Source organism: Heterodontus francisci, chromosome 7 (genome assembly GCF_036365525.1).
Source record: "Heterodontus francisci isolate sHetFra1 chromosome 7, sHetFra1.hap1, whole genome shotgun sequence".
NCBI lineage: Eukaryota > Metazoa > Chordata > Chondrichthyes > Heterodontiformes > Heterodontidae > Heterodontus > Heterodontus francisci.
In genome coordinates this window covers 101,562,230-101,584,973 of record NC_090377.1, presented here as the reverse complement: position 1 = coordinate 101,584,973, position 22,744 = coordinate 101,562,230, and the positions used below count along the sequence as shown (strand labels likewise).

Sequence of the window (22,744 nt, the reverse complement as noted above, 5' to 3'; positions counted from 1 at the left end):
TTCTTTTCATGCATGTTTTCTTTCTCCCTTCCTTTTCCCTTGTTCTGTTCCTTTTTTTTAAATGATCATCTGTAATATCTTCCAATCATGAGGAAGTGCTTATTGACTGACTTCTGTTTCTCATCAAATGCTGCCTGAGCTGCTAAGTATTTTTAGATTTTCCTGTTTTTGTTTTCTAGTAAAGCTTCTTGCAGCCTCTCCGGCTAGGATAACCCTACCCATTGAGACATTGGCTTTTAGGATTATCTGGAGCTAGGTGCTAAGGATCCCTGCCCAGTGACAGGCCTCCCCTCCAGGTTTCATTCATGACTCAGATATTGGATTACTGAGTCTGCCACATAGGATTGAGTTTGTTCCAAATTTCTATCTCAAGGTTATCTCCGAGCCACCTCATCCCAGAGAAACTTCATCCCCCAAGGTTCCCTTAGAAAGTATATGTGAAGAAACCTGACTATGAAAACACATTTATAATTAAAGTGTACCTTGAATTTTTATGTGTCAGAACACTTATATGATGTGCTGAAGAAAATTTGATTTTTTTTCTGAAAGTAAGCATGCATACACAATACAGTACCTTACTGAATTTGGCATACCTCCTGGAAAAAATTAGAGGAGGAGGGAATGAATGAGGTTAAAATTTCTTCACTCATTCTCTAAGATTAATAATTTTTAATATAAATATCTACATCTGTGTATGTATCTCACCTATACCATTACTAATTAATGCCTAGAATAGAGGTAGTTGAGTTTGGAAGATGGCCAACCAGAATGCCCAATACCCACATTTTGTGTGCTTATTAGAAGCATGAGCAAATCAAAATATACAATGTTAAATTAGGAAACTGACCTCAATTTAGAGACGCAGAAATAAATTGAACTGGTGAGAATAGCCTTCACTAATCCTATGTTACTTAATGATACTGAATGACTTATATGATGTTGCAGCCCAGAAAATGTTCTTGGGTGTTTTCTTTCCCTTGCAACATCCAATCATAACTTACTTATTCTGGTGCAATTAACAGTTCTGTGATCTCCTTGTTCTCTAACCAAGGCCTTTTGCCGTGTTGATTTCTAAAGTTCGTCTTTAATCAGATTGTGGGGTATGTGCTAAAATGGGAAGCATGGCAGAAACATGGGAAACGCTGAGTTCACTTGTAAGGCTTACCAGTTCCCTTTGGGTAGAGGATGGAGTTTTCTAGACTGTTTTGTAGAGACATGTTTGTAAAGTCCTGACTTGCAATGCTGGATTTCTGTTAGTGCAGTACAAAATTCTTAAGATTAATTTTCTCTTAATGCACCCTGCCATATAAGTAGGACGCATGCAAGCTCATCTGCTTTGAGTTGGAGATAAAGAGGATGATTTTCAGTTTAGCTTCCCAAATTGTAATCTGCTATCAATGGTTACAGCACAGAAAGAGGACATTTGTACTATTCTCTCCATACCAGCTCTCTGCAAGAGCAACTCATCTAGTCCCACTTCTCTGCCCTTTCCTTTGCCCTGAAAATGTTCTCTCTTCAGATAATTATCGCATTCTCTTTTGAAGGCCTCGATTTAATCTGCCTCCACTACACTCGGGCAGTGCATTCTGGATCCTAACCACTCGCTGTGTTTTTAAAAAAAAAAAGTTTTTCCTCATGTCACTGCTTTTGCCAATTACCTTAAATCTGTGTCCTCTGGTTCTCGATCCTTCGGCCACTGGAAACAGTTTCTCTGCATCCACTCTGTCCAGACCCATAATGATTTCAAGCACCCAAATCTCCTCTTGATCTTCTCCAAGAAGAACAGACCCAGCTTCTCCATCCTATCCATGTAACTGAAGTTCCTCAACCCTGGAACCATTCTCGTGAATCTTTTCTACACCCTCTCTAATGCCTTAACATCCTTCCTAAAATGTAGTGCCCAGAACTGGGTAAAATGCTCGAGTTGAGGCTATACCAGTGTTTTCTACAGGTTTATCATTTCCTTGTTTTTGTACTCTGTGCCCCTAATTATAAAGCTGAGAAACTTTTATGCTTTATTAACTGCTTTCTCAACCTTCCCTGCCACCTTCAATGATTTGTGCACGTATACCCCTGGGTCGCTCTTTTCCTGCACCCCCATTCGAATTGTATCCCTTAATTTATATTGCCTCTCCTTGTTCTCAAAATAAATCACTTCACACCTTTCTGCATTAAATGTCATCTGCCACTTGTCTGCCCATTCTACGAGCCTGTCTGTCCTCTTTAAGTTTATCACCAACCTCCTCACAGTTCACAATACTTCCAATTTTTGTCACCTGCAAATTTTGAAATTGTGCCTGTACACCCAAGTCTTGGTCATTAATACATAGAGAAAAGCAGAGATCCCAACACCAAGTCCAGGGGAACCCCACTATATCCCTTCCAGTTCAAAAAAAAAAAACAACCATTCACAACTACTCTCTGTTTCCTGTCACTTAGCCAATTTCATATCCATGCTGTGACCGTCCCTTTTTCATGCCCTGGGCTCTAACTTTTCTGACAAGCTTGTTATGTGGCACTTTATCAAATGCATTTTGGAAGTCCATGTACACCACATCAATCACATTACCCTCATCAACCCTCTCTGTTAATTCATTAAAAAAACTCAAGTTAGTTAACCACAATTTACCCTTAAATCCATACTGGTTTTCCTTAATTAATTCACATTTGTCCAAGTGACTATTTATTTTGTCCCAAATTATGGTTTCTAAAAGCTTTCCCACCACTGAGGTTAAACTGACTGGCCTGTAATTGCTGGGCTTGACCTTACAGCCTTTTTTGAATAAGGGTGTAACATTTGAAATTCTGCACAGTAAAACTAATTAGACCCTACTAAATTCCCTCTTATACTGACCCCACCTAATGCCTTACTATTTCCTACTCTAGTGCTCCCTGTCTCTCCCAATTCTTTGTGCATCTTGGTTTTCCTGTTTAAATTTACCTGCTAGTTCACACACCCTCTTGAATAGCACTAGCAAATTGCCCCACAAGGACATTGGTCCCAGCTCTGTTCAGGTGCAACCTGTCTGGCCTGTACACATCCCATCTCCCCCAGAACCAATTCCAATGTCTCAGCAATCTGAAGCCCTCCCTCCTGCACCATCTGTCCAACCACACATTCATCTGCCCCATCCTCCTATTTCTATACTGGTGCAAGTAGTACTGGGAGTAATCTGGAGATTACTACCTTTTGAGGTCATGCTTCCTACTCTCTTTCCTAGCTTCCTAAACTCTGTCTGCAGGACCTCACCCCTCTTTCTACCTATGTCATTGGTACCAATATGGGCCACGATTGCTGGCTGCTTATCCTCCACCCTCAGTGTTCTGCAGTTGCTCCATGACACCCTTGACCCTGGCATTAGGGAAGCAACATACCATCCTGGATTCAAGTCTGGGGCCACAGAAATTCCATGAATGTTCCCCTAACTATAGAATCCCTTTTCACTTTTGCTTTTCCAATCTTCCTCCTACCTCCCTGTACAGCTGAGCCAACTGTAGTGCCATGGCCTAGACTCTGGCAGCACAGCCCAGAGGAACCATCAGTATTCAGAATAGAATACTGGTTGGTGAGTGAGATGCACTCAGGGCACTACTGCATTACCTGCCTGCTGCTTCTTGATTGCCTGGCAGTCACCCATTCCCTCCCTGCCTACATACCCTTGAGCTGTAGGTGATTACATCTATAAATGTGCTATCCATGAAACTCTCAGCCTTGGGGATGCAGCACAGTGACACCAGTTGCTGCTCAAGCTCCAAAACGCAGAGCTCGAGCTGCTGCAGCTGATGACACTAACTGCACACATGGGTACCCAGGACATGAGAAGTGTCCTGGAGTTCCCACGTAGAGCAGGATGTACACTCCACTAGTCTGAGCTGCCCTGCCATGTCTCTATTTATTAGGCTATTAAACTTAAATAAGAAAAAGTCTCACCAACTACTTGACAATCAGCTGCTTTTTCTAAGTGGCATCACTTTATAGGGAGGCTAACTAAAATGTTTTTACTCAACTCTTACCTAAAAACCTTAGAATTTAATTCGCTGAAAAATTCAGAATTCTTTAGTTTTACTATCCCCTATTATTTAATTTTTAAACTTTATCCTCTGGATCTGATTGACCACTGATTTTAATTATATGATAGTTTATAAAATCTACTTTAGAGTAACGAATCGATCACGTCTCACTTTATAGTTGATTTAGATTAAATTTAAAAGCTTACCAGTATACTCACCCCAGCCTCTTTTCTGTTCCCTGCTCTTTTTTTTTCTCTCTTTCGCTGCATTGATTATGATGTCACTGTGATGTCACTTGTTTTGTCCCCGCCTGCTCCTCCCCTGTTTTGGTGACTGGGGATTCTCCCTCCCTGCAACTCCTTTTTTAAAGGAGGGGATGGAAGGGGTCGTTGACAGTGCTATCAATCAGCACTTGCTCAGCAATAACCTGCTCACTGACGCTCAGTTTGGGTTCTGCTGAGGCCACTCTGCTCCTGACCTGATTACAGCCTTTGTCCAAACATGGACAAAAGAGCTGAACTCCAGAGGTGAGGTGAGAGTGACATCAAGGCAGCATTTGACTGAGTATGGCATCAAGGAGCCCCAACAAAACTGGAGTCAATGGGAATCAGGCAGAAAACTCTCTGCTGATTGGAATCATACCTAGCACAATGGAAGATGGTTGATTGTTGGAAGTCAATCATCTCAGTCCCAGGACATCACTGCAGGAAGTCCTCAGGGTATTGTCTTCAGCTGCTTCATCAATGACCTTCCCTTCATCATGAGGTCAGAAGGGGGGATGTTTGCTGATGACTACACAATGTTCACTATTCTTGACGACTCAGATACTGATGCAGCCTGTGTCCAGATGCAACAAGACCAGATATTCGTGCCACACAAGTGCCAGGCAATTACCATCTCAAACAAGAGAGAATCTAACCATCTCCCTTTGTTTATTGGCATTACCATTGCTGAATCCCCCACTATCAACATTCTGGGGTCACCATTGACCAGAAATTGAACTGGACTGGACCAGCCACACACATGCTGTGGCTACGAGAGCAGATCAGAGGCCAGGAGTTCTACGGCGAGTAACTCTCCTCCTATCTCTCCAGTGCCTGTCCACCATCTACAATTCAGGAGTGTGATGGAATACTCTCCACTGGATGGGTGCAATTTCAACAACACTCAAGAAGCTCAACACTGTCCAGGACAAAGCTGTCTGCTTGATTAGCACCCCATCTACCACCTTCAACATTCATTCCCTTCACCACCAACACACAGTGGCAGCAGTGTGTACCATCTACAAGATGCACAGCAGCAACTCACCAAGTCCCCTTAGACAGCACCTTCCAAACCCGCAACCTTTACTGTCAAAAAGGAGAAAGGCAGCAGATATATGGGAACACCACCTACGTTCCCCTCCAAGCCACACACCATCCTGACCTGGAACCATATCGCTGTTCCTTCACTGTCAATGGGTCAAAATCCTGGAACTCCCTTCCTAACAGCACAGTAGATGTACCTGCACCCCAAGGACTGCAATCGTTCAAGAAGGCCTCTAGGGCAATTAGGGATGGGCAATAAATCCTGGCATAACCAGCAGTGGCCACATCCCATGAATGAATATAATAAAAAAAAAACTAGCTGGCCACCTCCCTTGATGCTCTGCTCTGAATGGGGTTTCTCCTGCACTGCAACTCTTTTTAAACTGGCTGGCCAACTTCCTCGGTGCTGTGTGCTGATGTATCATGCGTAAATATTTTCAGAGTTTGCTTCTGTGGATTTAGGTAATGCTGAATGGGGTCTTTATTTTGAAAGAATGTTTCTCTTGCGATAGTAGCTCAAATTGTAGTGTGCCTCTAAGATTTTACTCGAGCGTCACTCACGCAGGCTGTGCAGAGGTTAATGATCACTGAACTATATTTTGATAGGTTTTGTCTGATGAAGAGAAGAGAAAACAGTATGACTTGTATGGTGAAGAGGGTTTAAAGGAAGGTCGTCAAGGTTCCCACGATGACATATTTTCACAGTAAGAAGAGCGCTTCTTTGCATTTTTAATATCTGGGTTTAAAATACTCTAGTGCTATGCTATGTTTGTGATCATTCTCCACTTTTAACTTGTGATTTTGGTCAATTTGCATCTGCGAACTTCAGTTTTCACTGGATTCCAAAGGAATATTGAATTTATTTTCACTTGCTATGGAAATAAGTTTTAAATCGCCACAGTTTAAGTTTGATGGAAAGCGCAAGGCTAATCCTTAAACCGGAGGTCATTGTGTAGTGATCAGGCATGAGAACTATGGGTAATTTTACCTCCTTCCGTGTCCTAGCCCAGCAGCACTGCAGCTGATTGTAGCATCCCAGCTGAGATCAGTTAACTTAGCTGAGACAAAGAACTGAATTTGGAACCTTCTTGGTCTTTATGGATCAGAAATGATAACTTCACTTATGATCCATCTGTGGAAGCTATAATGTCTGTAAATGTGGGGAACAAAAATTATAATTTAAAAGGGAGATTACTGAGACTTTGTTTTCATACACTATTTCTTAAATTTTGCACTTTTATTAACTCATCATATTTTTGACATAGCTTCTTTGGAGACTTTGGTTTTATGTTTGGAGGAGGCCCAAGGCATCAAGACCGGAACATTCCTCGAGGAAGTGATATTGTAGTGGACCTTGAAGTTACACTTGAAGAAGTGTATTCAGGCAATTTTGTCGAAGTAAGTATTTTTAAAAAAAACAAAAATACAATACTTAGTAATTGCTGTATTTGTGTAGCTATTCTTTACATATCTGTTGAATATTCAACAATCAGTTTTGAGTGATTACCTCTGGACACTTTGTCCTTATCCATTTATCAACATGTTTCAGGTCACTACTGGCAGCTCATAAGTTCTATCTGATGTTTGAACTTTACTGTTATTTTAGAAGCGAAAACTTTCTAATTTTTTTTTTAAAAGCCATTAATAGAATTAAGATCAACTATCTTTGCCCTCCATATAGTTATAGTCCAGAAAGCCAGAAGGATAGACGGAGTAGATTGGCTCCAGTGCTAACATTTATTTAGAGCGCTATGTTACAAGCATACACCTAACTCAACCACCCCTTGATTTCATTAAGTGTCTTTTTGCTCAAGTGAAATCCTAATTAATGGACTCCACCTGCATGTAATTAAACACAATTAATGTAGAATTAACACGACTATTTTGTATAAACAAAGAGCATTGACAGTAGAATTGACTGGGTCATTAATGCTGACAATGCAAAATTAACGTAGTTGAATGACAAATCATCAAAATATTATGACCTTGAAATGACCTTATATAAAGTTAGCATACTTCAGTTTCACTTAAAGTAAGTTGTGAAATTTGAGGCCCCTCCTTTTGATACATATTTGTGGTTATACAATGCTGTTGTGTTGGTCGTAAAAGCAAAACTGTTAGTGGACAATGTTTAAACAAAAATCAAGTGTTTTCACTGGTGTAAAAATTGTACTTCCAGGTTCTTAAAAACCTGCAATCAAATGCAACTTATGCACTAACTTTTGCAGTAATCAAAGGAAACTGTTATATGTACAATTTTCCCGACAACTTGGGCTGTTTCTGCAAGGAGACCAAGATTCCTAAGAATGAAAAATTATGTCCTTATGCCTGCCATGAATGGAATTGTGTGTCACGGTTGCACTTTTAATAAGGTATAACGAACTGGATTCCACGGGGGATGCCCAGCACACGTTTCATTCTATTCTGCCATTTGGTAAATATCACATTGTCAGACCATTGTGTTCATGCTACAACTGGCAGAATTATTAGCAAGTATAATTACAAATAAAAAGAAATACACAGTACTAATGGTGCAATAAACGTAGAGTCCGCCAACAGAGTATAACTGTCCTATTTGTGACAGTTCAGTAATGTGCAACACTTGTGAAGCTGCCAGTCTTTCATTGACTTGCTGATACAATGCTTGTGTGGGTGAGACAATAATCCTGCCTACTCCTGGAGTCAGTGTCAAAATATACAAAGCGAGATAAGGTTGAACTCTGAACTTGAACACTAGCTGATGTAAGAAGAAGCTTTTTTTTGTCACCAGTGTTAAACTTTAAGATATTCGCAGTGTTCGTTTTGAGATGAACCCATTGGGTAAGATTGGAGAAAATGAATTTATCTACCTCTCCTGATACCATAACTTTGCATTAGTTAATGTATCAAAAGAGGCTAATCCAGATATCAAGTATCATCTAATAAAACTTCTGAATGCAGACAAAGTTATCTAGGACAAATCGCTCTTTATTGAAAAGTGGTTGAAATGAGAGTTTTGATTATTGCTAGCTGTGTTGCTCGAGAGACAAAGAAGCTCTTTCAGACAGGCAGCTAATCACAATCCTGTCTTTAATTCACATTACTCTGTCTATCTAAAGTCCCATAAGCAGGTGTATAGTATTCTAAAAATCATTCTTGTAATGTTTTAAGAAAAGTTAGAACTGTTGAAATAAACTGCAATTTATATCAAAAGTTACAATTGGGAACACTTGCTGTGTTCAGATGGTGAGTTGAACAGTGGGAACCACCCACGTCTCACCACCTGGTCGTAAAATTATTTATATTTAAATTGCACTGTTTCTTATCAAAACAGATGGAACACTACTTGTCTGTTTTCATCTCCCTCTTTCTCAACAATAGATCATTCAGTTTAAATGTGTTGCCTAATTCAGCACATTTCTAATTAGCTGAAGAAACATTGGTGCCTTTGTGGAAATGAGACCTCTGAGGACCTTGTTTGTCACTGTTGCTTCCTCTTTACGTTATGGTGGTTAAAAGGCAGGGTTAGGAGTGTGTTAAAATGATATAAAATAGTTGTAGATCTTCATTCTTGATTTTTCAGTATCTTGAAATTCAATGTTGCAGACTATGATACATCCCCTCTCATGTTTCACTGACATTGGGAGTGCAAGTGACAGTACAAGCATGTATTGCTTACAGTAGGATGATTCATACCTCTATTGTTTCTGGTTAGAAAAGCATGAACATAGTCTTGCTTCGACCACTGGTGCCCAACGGAGAAGGACCTCCTATTCTTATTTTTTTTAGTTAATGCATTTTAACACCAGATGTATTCTAAAAATGTTGCTATGGGAGATGTAGTTGTGTAAATTGTTCTTTGTTGTTGCACCTGTGATCTGTTGTTAGGTTACAAAATTGCATCTCTGTCATTAATCTGCTATAACTGTGTACTTGAGCAGTTTTGGGAAGGAATAGTTCTTTGGTCATTAAATTAACTTTGAGCGTGAATGATTTTTGACATGGAATAGAAATTACACTGCACCATAAGTCTACATTTTCTCTTTGCTTCATACTGTAATTTGACAGACATATTTCACAATGTACTTTAGAAACATATATAAAAATGCAAATATGTGATTAAGGTATCCTCATTCTGCATATCACTATTGATGTCTTGTAAATATCAGCTCAGATGAAACCAATTTTCTTATAAACTGTAAAATCAAATTTGTTTACTTATTAAATTGTGCAAGCATTTTAAAGGTTTCCTTTTTTTTCCTGCCACCCCATCCACCCACCTTTTTTCCTCAAAGCATGACTCTGCTGGAGAATAGTTCAACAGGCATCCTCTAGTACTTCACTAACAAATTTTTTTTTTAAACCTGTTTGTCTCGATTATGTTATTGGACAAATTATTTGTAGCCCAGCAGGTGTGCTAGATGTGATTGGTAGTGAGGATATAATCTTTCTCTCTTTCCACTCCCCTGCTCTCCCTAACCACCGCCCCCCCCCCCACCCCAAAAAAAACATGGGGACCTAGAGATCAGTTGTACTCCTTCCCCACCATCACCATCCTGGCTGAGTGTGGCTAACTTGCCAGAAACCTGTAACCTTCCTGATCCATCTGGCTCAGTGCCATATCGCGTAGTTCATGAATCCGTTGGGCTAGCAAGAGAGGGAACAGTTGACTTCACTATCTTTATAGCACAATACTATGATTTAGACAGTAATTTGTACTTTGTAGAGAAAACAATGGTTTATGTAGTCGTCTGTGAAGCTTTTTAAACTATTTGGTGATCTTATGATAGTATTTTCAAGGACTAATTGTAAGTGTGACTAAACAGCTGTTGTGAACGTTACAGGTTGTAAGAAACAAGCCAGTTGCAAAGCAAGCTCCAGGAAAGAGGAAATGCAACTGTAGACAGGAAATGAGAACCACACAACTGGGCCCTGGAAGGTTCCAGATGACCCAGGAGATGGTTTGTGATGAATGTCCTAATGTTAAGTGAGTATTTTAACAATTTCAACTTTATATTCTCTTAATATCTTATATTCTGGTCATGTGAGCCACATGGAAGATGGCAGGATCCCCAAAGACACATTGTACAGCGAGCTCCCCACTGGTATCAGACCCACCGGCCGTCCATGTCTCCGCTTTAAAGACATCTGCAAACGTGACATGAAGTCCTGTGACATTGATCACAAGTCGTGGGAGTCAGTTGCCAGCGTTCGCCAGAGCTGGCGGGCAGCCATAAAGGCTAAAGTGTGGCAAGTCGAAGAGACTTAGCAGTTGGCAGGAAAAATGACAAAAGCGCAAGGGGAGAGCCAACTGTGTAACAGCCCTGACAAACAAATTTTTCTGCAGCACCTGTGGAAGAGCCTGTCACTCTAGAATTGGCCTTTATAGCCACTCCAGGCGCTGCTCCACACACCACTGACCACCTCCAGGCGCTTACCCATTGTCTCTCGAGATAAGGAGGCCAAAGAAAATTCTCTTAAGAATGATAGCACAAATTACAAAAGAAATGGGACTGATTAAGTATTTTATTCAACAAAAAGAAGCAATTTTTGTTCCTAGATAAAGTGCATCTTTGGACAGCACTATAAGGCCACTGTTCATAGAATCATACTGCTGCTTAACACCTACTCATTTTATCTTCCATGACTCTGGTCATATGACAATTTTGGTATTACAATTTATCAAAGTAAAGTATAAAATTGAATCCTGAAGTGTTTGGAGTAGCAGTTTTTTTTATTGGAAAAAAACTATTTTATGGTTTTTTTCTTAAATACCTTTACTAAGTGGGATCTATTTTCTAAACGTAACCTGTCCCAAATATATATCAATAACATTTGACATTATTTTGTTGTATTAAAGTACAGATATTTAATAAACCCCTGTTTTTTTTTAATGCATACATTCTCTTTTCTATTTAAATCCTAGGCTTGTAAATGAGGAGAGAACACTTGAGGTGGAGATAGAACCTGGTGTTAGGGATGGAATGGAATATCCTTTCATTGGAGAAGGTATGGTTGTGGGATACTAAATCTTGGCCCTATTTAAGCCAGCACTGAACAGCGAGCTGTGTGTGAGCTCCTTGGCTATTGTTATTTAGGCATGCTTTACAAAGTAATGGGATTGTAAGGGATTTTAAGCTGACATGGTTTTCCTTTGTTTGAAACTAAAGGACATGATAACCTGGTTAGTGCCTCAAGATTTGCTTGGCAGAAAGAAGCCTCTATCTGTCCATTTTTTGATCACTTCATCTTAAAGGAGGAGGACAGGGACTGCAATGTTGCTTGTTTGGCTGGCTGAATGGACAAATGGCTTTTCCTCCCACATCTGCACAATCACCTCTAGAATATCCCATGGTTGCACCGTCTTTCCTCCAACCGTGCCTTGTTTATATATGCTGCCCCAAGGAACATTATCTGGATAATGAGCTCAGTTTTCACATGCATGATGGCAACACCTGGATCTATCTCTCCTCCACAACCTGAACCATGACCACCTCTTTGATGTGAGATTGCTTGTCTGACATAAGGTTCTGGATGAGTCAGAACTTCTCCAACCTAATATAAAAGCAAAATACTGCAGATGCTGGAAATCTGAATCACAAACAAGAAATGCTAGAAATACTCAGCAGGTCTGGCAGCATCTGTGGAGAGAGAAGCTGAGTTAATGTTTCAGGTCAGTGACCCTTCATCAGAACCTACCTGATATTCTCCAAACTAATATTGAAGACACCGCAGCCACTTGACTTGACTTTCACCAAATAAATTCCACTCTCCTCCCTAGCTGCTTGCTGAGGTAAAACCCAATAGCTTTATAACCTGGGGGAGATGAGTTTCAAATCCCATATCTTGTCCGTCACCAAAACCGCTTTCTTCCATCTGTACAACATTGTCCACTTATACCTTTACCCTCCCTGACACTGAAACCTTTATCCATGCATTAGTTGTCTCTAGCTTCTATTTCCAAAATATCAGTGATCCCCTGAGCTCCATCTCATTCAAAACTCTGCCAACTTGTATCCAGATCTGTATCAAGTCCTGTTTGCCTGTTGCAGTGCCGTTGCTAACCTCAGCTTCCTCAATGTACTGAATTAGCAAATCAACCGCAGTTTGTCCTTGCCTACCTACTCCAGCTCACTTCAATTTCCTTCAGTCCAGGAGCTGTCAGCCTTTCTGTGCTGATCTTGCCTTGACATCACTTCACCACCAGAGGCAGAGCAGTCAGTTGTCTCTGTCCTACTCTCTGGTTCCTTCCTAAACCACTTCATCATGCTACTTTTCTCTGCTTTCAAAATCCCCTTTTTAAAAAAACTATCTTTTCAACTATACTTTCGGGTCACCTCTCCTATTAGTGTTTGGCATCTGTTTCTCATCTGTGATGTGCCTTAGGATGTTTTACTTTGTTAAAGTTGATACATAACTATAAGCTATTACAGACATAAGTTATTATAAATCTAACATCCAATGTTGTCGTCGGCCAAGCAAAAGAGGAAGGTCATATTTTATTCCCAATGTCTGCTGAGTTAACAACATTTAGGATGCAAAGAAGGGAAAAAGTTATTAAAAGTTCCTAGTCGATTGCTGTCAGTGACCCTGCACTTGAAAATATTATGGTGTCTTCCATCATAAATAAACCTACTGACATTTTCGGTGTGAACTCGTGTTAAACATGGCCACATGACTAAGGTAGTAGAGAGGACAAAATTGGATTTCTTGCCTGAGAAATGAGAACCAGTTAAGGGCAATTTGGTGGGGATCTTAGACACTCCTTTTCCCACCTGATTGAATTTTTAGGCAGGCCTTTAAATGCATCTTTTTAAAATTTGTTCTTGGAATGTGAACTTCACTGGCAAGGCCAGCATTTATTGCCCTTGAGAAGATGGTGGTGAGCCACCATCTTGGACTGGTGCAGTACACCCACAATGCATTTTTCTGTAGTGGTTTCATACAACTGAGTGACTTGCTAGGCCATTTCAGAGGGCTGTTAAGAGTTAGCCACATTGCTGTGGATTTGGAGTTACTTGTAGGCCAGACCAGGTGGGGAAATTAGGATGGCAAATTTCTTCCCCTGAGGACATTAGTGAACCAGATGGGTTATTTTACAACAATCTGGTGGTTTCATGATCTTTAATGAGACCAGTATTTTATTCCAGATTTATTAATTAATTGAATTTGAATTCCCCCAGTTATCATGGGATTTGAGCCCATATTTCTGGACCATTAGTTTAGCCTCTTGTTTACTATTCCTATAACGTTACCAGTATGCCCACCATTCCTGTTCAAGGCAAGCAGGCAACTGTTTGAATATGCAAATTGGGCTCAAATACTTTTAGTAAGGCCCCAGTTTCAATTTTCATAGAGAAATGTGTGGAGCATGTAAAGTGTATGCTAGTTCTAGTTTTTACAGGCATTGAGTGGTCTAACCAGCGATCCTTAAAGGGACTGCTGGAGGCCACTCAAAAAATAGGCTTTTGCTTTTCTTAAAGCTCGGGAGAAGTATTCATGCTCTTTCCTGGTCCAACAAAAATCTTCTGACCACTACTGGCCTATTCTAGTCTCTCCCACATGGGATGTGCTCCTCCTCCCTTCCCCCTTACCAAATGAAGTCGATGATAAAACCGAAGTTATACATTAAAATACTGGCTTCAGATTGCAACATAAAGCCTTTCCATAAAAAGGAACCCAACAGCTGATGAACAGTGGATTAATGGGAACCATTTTATGTATCTAATATTAACCTTTTAGCCAGTCTGACAAAAAAACAGTCAAATGACTACAACTTCCTGTTCCTCACCTCTGTCTTTAAATAGCCAGTATGTTTGTACACTGACTTGTCAATAGGTTAAGGTATCAATTGGCTATTCACCAAATGTTTTAAAATATGTATTTTAATCCCTGCTCTCCCAGAAAAGCAATCTAACTCATTGTCTCCTTAAGTCAGAGGAGAATGCTATGGACCACAAAATTTATCTATGGTGCGGTTAATGGTGCTCTGATTACTGACAGGAAGTGAACGTCTGGAGAGCAGACTGCTTCTGTTGTCTTCCACACCCCATCTTCCTCCTTTTTTTGAGATGTAGTGCTTCATTACATTGTAGTCTTGTGTATCTCAACCTAACTGAGATCTGGCAAAAATAAGTGAAGAAGATTGAATGTCTGCTGAGACTCTGATTCGTAATGTGCTGGTGGTAGCGAACTCTGTGTTGCACCAATTCTGTTTCTGGACCATTGGTAATCTTCAACTATAATGAGTTTATTTTCTCATCGGAGCCCTGATTTTTTTCGAACGTGAATGTAAAGGAAATTATGTAGGTGCATAATGTTGCAGTAATGTAAAGAAAAGGATAATTTGTATTTCTATCCCCTTTCACATGCTCAAAGTCCCAAAGTGCATCACGGGTAATTAATTACTTTTGAAGTGTTGCCCTTGATTTTCTGTAGGTTACATGGCAGCTGGTTTGTATACAGTAAGGTCCCATAAGCTGCAATGAGATAAATGATGAAATAACTTGTTCTAGTGGTGTTGGTTGAGAGATAAATATAGGCTAGGACGTAGGAAATTTTACCTGCTCCTATTTGATCAGCGTCATGAGATCTTTTACATCCAGCTGAAGAGGCAGATGGCCTCAGTTTAATATCTCATCGAAAGATGAACTTTCTGATGACAATGCAGCAGTCCCTGAAGTGACAGTCTAGTTTACATACTCTAATGGGGTTTCTTTCTTTTTTTTGGGCCTCCTTATCTCGAGAGACAATGGATACGCGCCTGGAGGTGGTCAGTGGTTTGTGAAGCAGCGCCTGGAGTGGCTATAAAGGCCAATTCTGGAGTAACAGGCTCTTCCACAGGTGCTGCAGAGAAATTTGTTTGTTGGGGCTGTTGCACAGTTGGCTCTCCCCTTGCGCCTCTGTCTTTTTTCCTGCCAACTACTAAGTCTCTTCGACTCGCCACAATTTAGCCCTGTCTTTATGGGGTTTGAAGTCATGATTTTCTGCCTTAATTGACAGTGTTACTGCTGAGCCAAACTGGCACTTAAGCTGTACCAAAAATTTTACTGGATGAAGATATATGTGCATGTGTCTGTTTTTTTTTTAAACACTTAAATTAAAGTAAAAATTCCAAAACTGGGTTTAGTTCCTTTCATGATTTTGAAAAATGTTGACAGAAACTGTTGGCAAATAGTTTCAGCAAGTGGGTTTTGCATTTATAAAACTGGTACCTTTTAATGTGTGGAGATGAAGTACATTCTGTTTTCTGTACAGGTGAACCTCACATAGATGGAGAACCTGGGGATCTGAAATTCAGAATAAAGGTTTTAAAGTAAGAAATTCTTTGATTTACTTCTATATAAGAGTAATGACTCAAGTGGTGAATTTCCTTTTTTTGTCAAAGATAGTAATTTTCCTTTTCATTCAAGAATAGGGACAGCTATGAAGCTCCAGTGGTAAACGATTGGATGTCCCACCCAAACCCCTGCAACTTTCAACACTAGGTTTAAAGCTTCTTCAAACTTGCCCACTTATATTAGCTGAATTGGTGCAGGTCTCGTTGCATCACTAGATGAAGCATGACATGACATTTTATAGAAGAAATTTAGTGAAATATCATGTAGGAGCTTCCAAAGGCTTTTGTACAAAAATCCATAATTATATTATCCTGAATAGCCAGTATGATACAGTATAAGCAATTGAAAATGTTTTGCATCTTTTAGTGTGGATAAAGTTACATGAATGTCTTCATATATACCCAACTAAATGGTTGTTACAGTAAGTATGCGAAGCAGCATCCATTGTAATAGCAGTGTAGCTTCAGGGAGCAAGTTGATAATTCAGCTTTGTATCTCGGATGTACCTCCTCTGAGGTAATCCCTTGAAGATTGCTAGTGTAAACTCTGTACTTAAACTGCTCCATTCCTGACAGAAAGAAGAATGAGCATGTTTTACTTTATTGTAAGAATAACTAGTTCATCTCCCTTGGCATTTCATGGATAGTCTAGGATCTGAAGCATTGTTGTGATGTTTAGCTATTGAGATTGAGCTGCATATAATGTGACCTGTCTCTTTAAGTCACTGTTACAGTGCTTTAAGTGAGGTTAGTTACAACAACAGCTTTCATTTGTGTAGCACCATTAAACTCGTAAGTCATCTAAAATAGGAGAAAATAACAGAGCAGGTTAGGAGTGTGGGAAGGGGAATGACCAGAGGCATGTTCAAAAAAGCTTTAGAAAGTGGATAGATGGTTAGAAAAGTGAACAGTTTAGAAAGAGAGTTTGAGTTTAGGTCTGAGACAGTTGAAGGCTTTACCATCAAATGTCAGGGACAGGATGCACAGAAAGTCGAGTTTGGAAAAGCAGAGAGCTCCTCCTGATACACTGGGCTGAAGAAAGTTGCAACGATAGGGAGTGCTGAGGCCATGGAAGGATTTGTAATAAGAATGAAGAGTTTGAATTAAGTACCATTGGAGAATGGAAGCTGATTGAGGCCAGTGGATCTTTGCTTGAGTTGGTGTCCATTTGGAGTGAAGCTCAGAAGACTGAGAAAAGGATTCACCAAATTTATCCTGGAGTTGGTGGAGGTGGATGAATGCTTTTGCAACAGGTATGCAGTAAGAGAAGCGGAGGTGATGTTGCAGAGTTGGAAGTAGGTGGTCTTTGTGATGGCTTTGAATCTCTGTTCAAAGTCATTTGGGATACAAACTTTGTGCACTGTTAGGTTTGACCTGTGTGAGGAACCAGGGAAGAGGCACTTTGTTTTTACTCATTTTGAGTTGTAGAAAGTTCTGGCTTGTTAATATATATTAATGACCTGGACTTGGCTATAGGAGATATAGTATCAACGTTTACACATAGAAAGCTTTGAAATGTGAAGAAGATAATAGCAAAAGGTAGTAGTCGTGAGGAGGACATAGACATACTAGTGAAATGTGTAACCAGGTAATTGTGGGCACTACAATTCAGAAAGAATGTCAAAGCCTTGGAGAGGGTGCAGAGGAGATTTACCAGATTGGTACCATGGATGAGGGACTTCAGTTATGTGGAGACTCAAGTTAGGGTTGTTTCCCTTGGAGTACTGAAGGTTATGGGGAGATTTAATAAAGTTGTTCAAAATTGAGGAGTTTTGATAGAGTGGATGGGGAGAAAGTGTTTCCACTGGCAGGAGAGTCAGTAACCAGATGTCACAGATTTAAGATAATTAGCAAAAAGAAAAATCAGGAGATAATTGGGAACATTTATTTTGAGTTATGATGATCTGGTATACATTACCTGAAAGGTTGATGGAGACAGATTCAATTGTCCCTTTCAAAAGGGAATTGAATATATTCTTGAAAAGGCGATATTTGCAGGGCAATGGGAGTAGAGCCGGGAAGGAGGGCTAATTGAATAGCAGTTTCAAAGAGCTGCACAGACCTGATTGGCCAAATTATCATTTTTGTGTTCATTCTATGAATTGAATTATTTATTTGTATATTTATTCATTCATGAGATGTGGGCATCACAATGCCAACATTTATTGCCCATCCCTAATTGCCCTTGAGAAGGTAGCAGTGAGCCATCTTCTTGAACCTCTGCAGTCCATGTGGTGAAGGTACTCCTGCAGAGTTGTTAGGGAATTCCAGGATTCTGACCCAGCGATGATGAATAGCGATATATTTCCAAGTCAGGATGGTGTGCAACTTGGAAGGAATCATGTAGGAGGTGGTGTTTCCACTTGCTTGCTGCCCTTGTCCTTCTAAGCGGTAGATGTCACAGGTTTCGGAGGTACTGTCGAAGAGGCCTTGGCAAGTTGCTTCAGTGCATCTTGTAGATAATACACACTGTCGCCACTGTGCACCAGTGGTGGAGCAACAGAATGTTTAAGGTAAAAGCAAAATACTGCGGATGCTGGAAATCTGAAACAAAAACAAGAAATGCTGGAATCACTCAGCAGGTCTGGCAGCATCTGTGGAAAGAGAAGCAGAGTTAACGTTTCGGGTCAGTGACCCTTCTTCGGAACTGACAAATATTAGAAAAGTCACAGTTTATAATCTGTGACATTTCTAATATTTGTCAGTTCCGAAGAAGGGTCACTGACCCGAAACGTTAACTCTGCTTCTCTTTCCACAGATGCTGCCAGACCTGCAGAATGTTTGTGATGGATGGGTTCCAATTAGGCAGCTGCTTCATCACATGGACTGCTTTGTCACCGGCAACCACAACTTACATTTATATAGTGTCTTTAATGTAATAAATGTCACAAGGTGCTTCACAGGAGCATTATAAAGCAAAATGTGACAATGAGCCACATAAGGTTATATTAGGGCAGATGGACTTGCTCAGAGCTAGGTTTTAAGTAGGATCTTAAAGGAGCAAAGAGAGGTGGAGAGGTTTAGGGAGGGAATTCCAGAGCTTGGGGCCTAGGCAGCTGAAGACATAGCCACAAATGGTGGACCAATTAAAATCAGGAATGCTCAAGACGAGTGCACCTATCTCAGAAGGTTGTGGGGCTAGAGGAGATTACATAGATTGGGAGGAGCAAGGCCCATGGAGGAATTTGAAAGCCAGGATGACAATTTTAATATCAAGATTTTGCTTGACTGGGAGCCAGTATAGGTCAATGAGCACAGGGGTGATGGGTGAACAGGACTTGGTGCAAGTGAGGACACAGGCAGCAGAGTTTTGGATAATCTCAAGTTTACGGAGTGTAGATGTGGGGCCTGGCCAGGAGTGCATTGGAATTGTCAAAAGTCTAGAGGTAACAAAGGCATGAATGAGGATTTCAGCAGCAGATGAGCTGAGGCAGGGGCAGAGTTGGATGATGTTGCACATGTCGAAATAGGTGCTCTTAGTGATGGTGTGGCTATGTAGTTGGAAACTCATCTCTGATCAAATATAACACCATGGTCGCGAACTGTCTAGTTCAGCCTCACAGTTGTCAAGGAGAGGTATGAAGTCAGCGCTAGGAAACAGTCATGGTGGGGAGCAAAGACAATTCCTTTAGTCTTTCCAGTATTTAGTTGGAGAAAACTTCTGCTCATCCTGTACTGAATGTTAGACGAGCAGTCTGACAATTTAGCAACAATGAAGGAGTCGAGTGAGCTGGTGGTGAGGTACAGCTGGGTGTTGGCAGTGTACACGTGAAAACTAACTCTATTTTCAGATGATGTCTCTGAGGGGCAGCATGTAGATGAGAAATAGGAGGGAGTCGAGGATAAATCCTTGGAGGACATGAGAGGTAACGGGTGTGGGAGTAGGAGGAAACCACTGCAAGTGATATTCTGGCTATAATTAGATAGATAAAAATGGAACCAGGCGAGTGCAATTTCACGCAGCTGGACAATAATAGAGAGGCATTGGAGATGCATGTTGTGGTCAGCAAGGTCAAAGATTGCAGATAGGTCGCGAAAGATGAGGCGGGATAGTTTACCTTTGTCACAGTTACGTAGTATGACTTTTGTGACTGATGAGAACAGTTTTAGTGCTATGGCAGGGCGGAAACTTGATGGGAGGGATTCTAACATGGAGTTCAAGGAAAGGTGGGTAAGGATTTGGGAGGTGACAACCTCTTCAAGGATTTTGGAGAGGAAAGGGAGGTTGGAGATTGGGCAGTCATTTGCAAGGACAGTGGGATCTATTTTTGAGGCGAAGGGTGAAGACCGATTTAAAGGCAGGAGGGACAGTATTTGAAGCGAGAGAACCATTAATGGTATCTGTTGCCATGGGGACCAGAAAGGGAAGTTGGATGGCCAGAAATTTACTGGGAGTAAGGTTGAAGGAGCAGGTGATGGATCTCATGGACAAGATGAGCTTAGAGAGGGCTTGAGGGGAGATAGAGAAACTCGGGAAAGATGTGGGTTTAGGGCTAGGGCAGGAGTTAACGTTTAGAGAAAGTTTGGACCGGTGGGCTATTGGGAGGGAAACAGCAAAGGCAGCTGATTGGTTTCAATCTTAGTGACAAACAAGTCCATGGGCTCCTTGCACTTATGGTTGGATGTGAAGGTGGAAGAGAGTGGGATGAAGGCTTTAAGAGGATGTTTTGCAGTAGAAAAAAGCCAGGGATTATCTTTACAATTCAAGATGATCGTGGAGTAGTGAGCATTCCTGGATGGATGAGTTTCTTGATGTTCGAGCTATAATCATCCTGGAGAGCAGAAAGTATTCCATCACACTCCAGACTTGTGCCTTGCAGATTATGGAAAGGCTTTGTGGAGACGAGAGGTTTTTTTATTTGTTCATGGGATGTGGACATTGCCGGCAAGGATAGCATTTATTATCCATCCCTACTTGCCTTGAAAGGAGAAAGGTGAATCAGTCGCCTTCTTGAACCACTGCATTCTGTGGTGTAGCTACACTCAGCGCTGGTAGGGAGGGAGTTCCAGGATTTTGACCCAGCGACAGTGAAGGAACATTGATTATATTTCCATATTGGTGTATGACTTGGAGAGAACCATGCAGGAGGTGATGTTCCCACGAGTCTTCTGCCCTTGTCCTTCTCGGTGCTAGAGGTTGCAGGTTTGGAAAGTACTGTCGAAGGAGCCTTGGCGAGTTGCTGCAATGCATCTTGTAGATGGTATACACGATGTGCCAGTGATGGAGGGAGTGAATGTTTATGGTGGTGGATAGGATGCCAATCGACCGGGCTACTTTTGTTCTGGATGGTGTCGAGCTTATTGAGTGTTATTGGAGCTGTGTTCATCCAGTCAAGTGGGGAATATTCTATCACGCTCTGGATTTGCGTCTTGTATATGATGGACAGGCTTGGAGGAATGGGGACATGAGATACTCGCTGCAGAATTCCCCGCCTTTGACCTGCTCTTGTAGCCAATGTATTTATATGGCTACTCTAGTTGATTTTCTGGACAATGGTGACCCCCCAAAATGTTAATGGTGAGGAATTCAGTGATGGTGATGCCTTTGAATGTCATGGGGAGATGGTTAGATTCTCCCTTGATGGAGATGGTCATTGCCTGGCACTTGTATGGCCCAAATGTTACTTGTCTTGCTACATGAAAACTGCTTCATTATCTGCGGAGTTGCAAATGGAAGTGAATACTGCAATCATCAGCGAACATCCCTACCCTGACCTTATGATGGAAAGAAGGTCATTGATGAAGCAGATGGGGCCTAGGATCCTGCCCCAAGGAGCTCCTGCAGCAATGTCCTGTGGCTGAGATGATTGGCCGCCAACAACCACAACCATCTTTCTTTGTACTAGGTCTGACGCCAACCAGTGGAGAGTTTTTACTTCCGATTCCCATTGAAACCAGTTTTATTAGGGCTCCTTGGTGCCAACTCAGTCGAATACGGCCTTGATGTCAAGGGTAGTCACTCATGTTTCGCCTTGCCTGTGGAATTCATCTCTTTGTCCATGTTTGGACCAAGGCTGCAATGAAATCTGGAGCTGAGTGGTGCTGGTGGAACCCAAAGCCAAGTGCTGTGGCTTTGATGATTGAGAGTAGACTGATGGGATCGGGGTGAGGGTTGATGTAATTGGCCAGATTGTATTGCTTTTCATAGACAGGACGTAGCTGGTAAATTATCCACTTTGTTGGGTAGATTTCAGTTGTTGTAGCTGTACTAGAACATCTTGGCTAGAAACACGGCTAGTTCTGGAGCACAAGTCTTCAGCATGACAACTGGGATGTTGTTAGGGGCCCATAGCTTTTGTTGTATCCAGTATGTTCAGCCGTTTCTTGATGTTACATGGAGTGAATTGAAGTCACTGAAGACTGGCATCTGTGATGCAGGGGACTTGAGAAGGCTGAGATGGATCATTAACTTGGGACTTCTGGCTGAAGACGGTTGCAAATCCTTCAGCCTTCTCTTTTGTACTCACGTGCTGGACTCCACCATCACTGAGGATCGGGATGTTCCTGGCACCGCCACCTGTTGGTTGTTTTAATTGACCACCACCATTCACGTCTGGATGTGGCAGGACTCTAGGGTTTTGATTTGATCCAGTGGTGTGGGATCATTTAGCTCTGTCTGTATGCTACTTCCACTGTTTAGCAATTATGTAGTCCTGTGTAGCTTCAGCAGGTTGGCAGCTCTTTTTTTTTTTAGGTATGCCTAATGCTTTTCTGCGACACTCATTGAACCAGGGTTGGTCTCCTGGCTTGTTGGTAATGTCAGAGTAAGGGATATGCCAGGCCATGTGGTTACAGATTGAGGGTATACAGTTCTACTGATGGCCCACAGCGCCTCATGAATGTTCAATTTTGAGCTGCTCGATCTAACCCTTTTAGTACTGTGGTAGTGCCACACATGGACGCTGTCCGTCATGTGACAAGGGGATTTTGTCTCCACAAGGACTGTGTGGTGGCACTCCTACCAATCCTGTCATGGACATATGTATCTGTGACAGATTGGTGAGGTGGAGGCGGTCAAGTAGGTTCTCTCACCACCTGCCACAGGCCCAGACTGGCTGTTATGTTCTTCAGAGCTCAGTTAGTTGTGGTGCTACTGGGCCACTCTTGG

At 41.4% G+C, this 22,744-nt stretch overlaps 1 protein-coding gene across 1 annotated transcript in view; it reads left to right on the top strand.

Annotated features, from left to right (window-relative positions):
• The window catches only part of dnajb11 (DnaJ heat shock protein family (Hsp40) member B11), a 32,372-nt gene that overhangs the window by 2,093 nt on the left and 7,535 nt on the right, over positions 1–22,744 (top strand). Inside the window, exons 3-7 of the mRNA XM_068035755.1 lie at positions 5,925–6,022; positions 6,584–6,716; positions 10,142–10,284; positions 11,224–11,306; positions 15,555–15,612. Of these exons, the coding sequence (XP_067891856.1) occupies positions 5,925–6,022; positions 6,584–6,716; positions 10,142–10,284; positions 11,224–11,306; positions 15,555–15,612 (515 nt within the window). The remainder of the gene's footprint in view (positions 1–5,924; positions 6,023–6,583; positions 6,717–10,141; positions 10,285–11,223; positions 11,307–15,554; positions 15,613–22,744) is intronic.